The sequence below is a fragment of the Symsagittifera roscoffensis genome, chromosome 4 (genome assembly GCF_963678635.1).
Source record: "Symsagittifera roscoffensis chromosome 4, txSymRosc1.1, whole genome shotgun sequence".
NCBI classification, from domain to species: domain Eukaryota; kingdom Metazoa; phylum Xenacoelomorpha; order Acoela; family Convolutidae; genus Symsagittifera; species Symsagittifera roscoffensis.
Window position 1 is genome coordinate 42,233,615 of NC_087065.1, and position 3,302 is coordinate 42,236,916.

The 3,302-nt window shown below is 46.0% G+C and overlaps 1 protein-coding gene across 1 annotated transcript; it reads right to left on the reverse strand.

Moving 5' to 3' along the window:
* Window positions 1-273: 273 nt before the first annotated feature.
* On the reverse strand, window positions 274-1,056 carry LOC134844888 (uncharacterized). Its single transcript, XM_063861715.1, has one exon. It carries the CDS (start codon window positions 1,054-1,056, stop codon window positions 274-276), a length of 783 nt encoding a protein of 260 aa, XP_063717785.1.
* Between the last annotated feature and the right edge of the window lie 2,246 nt (window positions 1,057-3,302).

A 3,302-nucleotide genomic window follows, 5' to 3' on the forward strand; every position in this document is an offset into this window, starting at 1 on the left:
GTCCATTTTTTTCTCTAGCCTGTTGTAATCCTCCTGCAAGTAGTGCTCACTGTCGTCGATGATCTGCAACTCCTCATCGGCTGTCTTCAAGCCGTATCTTGTCCATCAAGAAGTCATCGCCATACCTGTTGTACCTCATGCCTGTCCTCTTGCGCCCGCCTTTTCTCGTTTCCGTCGTCATGGTCATATCTGGTTCTGTCCACTTCGGCACCTCATCTTGCTCTGGATCATTCCAATCCTCTTGTGCGAAAGACCCTCCGTCCGAGTCTGCTTCTATCTTTTCGTTGTCCTCATGTTCTCGTTGCCATCATTCTTCTCTCTGGTGCCGTTCTCATTTACCTCGCATGCTGGCTCCACCAGCAGGTACTCGAGTCCTTCCATGTTCTGTGGTACGCACCAGTCTTCCGGTGATGGGACGTGAGGTTTCAGATTTTCGTAGTGCGCCGCACGCCTTGTCCTCAAGCGATAGATCCGACCCTGCTGGTGCACTTCCGTTATCATGAACGGTCCTCTCCATTTCTTTAGTCGCTTTTTTGTCTCTTTTGGAAGTGTGACATTCTGGAACACCCAGACATATTGTCCCACGGCATATGATTTCGCCCGAAGTATTTTTCCATCATACTTCCTGCGCTGTCTCATCTGTGCTTGTGCTGTATTCTTTCTGCACAGCTCGTTCAATTCCTGTTGTCTTCTGACTGCTTCCTTCACATAGGCGTGAGGCGATGTCTTTTGCCCTTCATATTCCGGATAGAAGAAAGTCAGGGGCATCGCTCTCTTCCTGCCTGTTAACATCATGAAGGGACTGATCCCAGTTGTTGAATGTTGCGTGCTATTATACGCCCCTACCACTTGTGGCAGATATTTGTTCCAGTCTGTCAAATACCTCGAGCAATTTACCCTGAGCATATTCACTAGCATTTTGTTCTGCTCTTCCACTAGTCTATTCGTTTGTAGATGGTAGGTCGTCGAATGTGCCAGTGCAATGTGGGATCTTCTCATGAGTTCTTTCGTCAGGTCTCCCACAAAGGCTTTCCCATTATCCGATTGAAAGGTCATCGGACAGCCATACCGTGATATTCAGTGCGTTATCAAGTGATCACAAGTTTCTTCCGCCGAAATTGTCTGTCATGGTACCGCTTCTGCCAGCTTCGTAAAATGATAAATAATTACCAGTATCTGGTTATTCCCCGAGTCCGTCATGCAGATCTTTCCACAGATTTGAGAGGGAATTTCATTTTCCTGGGATCTTTCTACTACAAACACGACAGACAAGCGTTCACCCATCTTTCACAAGCCTTCCTCACCCTGGCCAGTCAAACCTGTGTAGTATTTTTGTTGCACCTGATCTATTCCCTGATGTCCCATCTGGTCGTGCGATCTGAACACACTTCCGTTTGATGTAGCTGTGGTAGTATGATGAGGTTATGCTTGTGTATTATCTTCTCTTCGTCCTTTCTCCTACTGGCTACCATGCCATCAGCTGTGTGGTAGACTAAGTCCCTCCTTTCTTTGTAGAACTGGCTCAAGATTTTGTAGCTATCCCCCTCCAGCTCTCCCTTCTCTTTCTCGCCCATCCGTATCAATTTGGAGAGATTACTCGTCATTTTGTCGTTCTTCTGGACTCCTATCAGATCCGATAGCCGGTACATCGCCTTGACATGCTCCTTCAGTACCATCATTTGTCCATGCAGTTTCCCTGGATTTGAATGGCGTTCTTAAGCTTAACGCATACTATCCTTCTCAAGACCTCACTGTCGCTCTCTGGTTCCAGGTTTGTCCGCATGTTTGAATTGCATGATAGTTCCCTAAAAGGTTTCCTTGACAATGCTATCATCTCCAGCTCCTCCCCTCTATTCACGTCATGATACTCAAAGTTGTATGTCCCTGACAAAGGATCAAATTGCAATTCCCTGTCGTGATACCTCCTTTTTTCTTCAGCTAGTATCTTGCAGAGACTATCTTGTTTATCCTCACTCTTATCTGAACCTTCGTCCCATTCTTTTGACTCCCCGGACAAATTTTCCTCTTCACCATCCCTCTCTGGTGTTGGCCATCCCCCGGACTCTTGATGTAGTCCGAGATGTTCAACTTCCTCATTAAAGGACACTCTCTTCCTTCGAAGCGTTTTTCGCCTGAGTATGTCTTCCGAGATTCTCTCAACTAGTGACCGCACCACTTCCATGTTCTCTGGTTCCCTGGTTTTCATCGAGTCCCCACCATGTGTTACTTCCTCTTTTCGAGACTACGGGTTTGTCGTCAGCTAGTTCCTCATGCAGACCCCTTACATCCTCTCCTACCGCCACCTTTCCTGTTTCCACTTCGTCGAGGTCGTAGCTTTTGCCTTCATTGTTTCGCCTTCAGCAAAAAGCTCAAAAAATGTTCCTTACTCAATCTTTCTCAGATTCCTCAACAAGTGATGAGTGGGGAAAAAATTTCGAAGAATGCAGATCGTAGAAAAATATCACTCGTAAAATTGTATCACTTCGCCTTTTGCTTTCAGCTTACTATCTTTGACTTGAGCATTATTTCCATCGGCATCCCTGAATTTCTTTTGAGAATTTCTTTTCCTTCATTCTCAGTGGGTAATTCGGGATGGTCCTCTATCGATTTTCGTGATTTGTCGAGCCATCTCGTGAACGGTAGGCTATCATACGTTTCCTTGTCCATGAACGAAAAGCCATTTGATCGCTGGTCTATCAGTCTCCCTCTGCTCCTGTCCCTCGTGAAACTCCCTCTTCTTGCTCAAGCTGTCGGCATTCTGATGCTTGTCTCTTGTTCTATGTTCAATGATCATGTTGAAAGCAACCAACCGAACTATCCATCTCCCGATCTTGCTCTGATTCATTGCCCTGTTGTCGACCCGTAGATTGAAGGGTTCGCTAGCCAGATACATTCTGTATTTTTTAACAAATGTGGCAACCGCGATTATTTCCGCTTTGGGTGCCCCGTACTTCATCTCCGTGTCACTCAAGACTTTACTCCCGTAGGATTTTGGTCATAAGACTGTGCTCCCGCTCCACTACTGTTCTTGATGGAGTATGCCCGATATCACTACCATCTATGCATCCGTGTCCAGTACGTTCATTCCTTTCTCTGTTGGCATGCCTAGCACAGGTGCTCCACACAGTTCTTTCTTTATTCTTTGAAATGACTCCTCTGCCGCATTATTCCACGTGATTTTCTTGCCCTTGTGCCTCATGAGTTGTTGCATTTGATATACTTTATCAGCATAGCCCTTGATAAACTCCCTGTAGTAATTTGCAAAACCCAAAAAAACTCATCAACTGGTGCTCCGTTTTTGG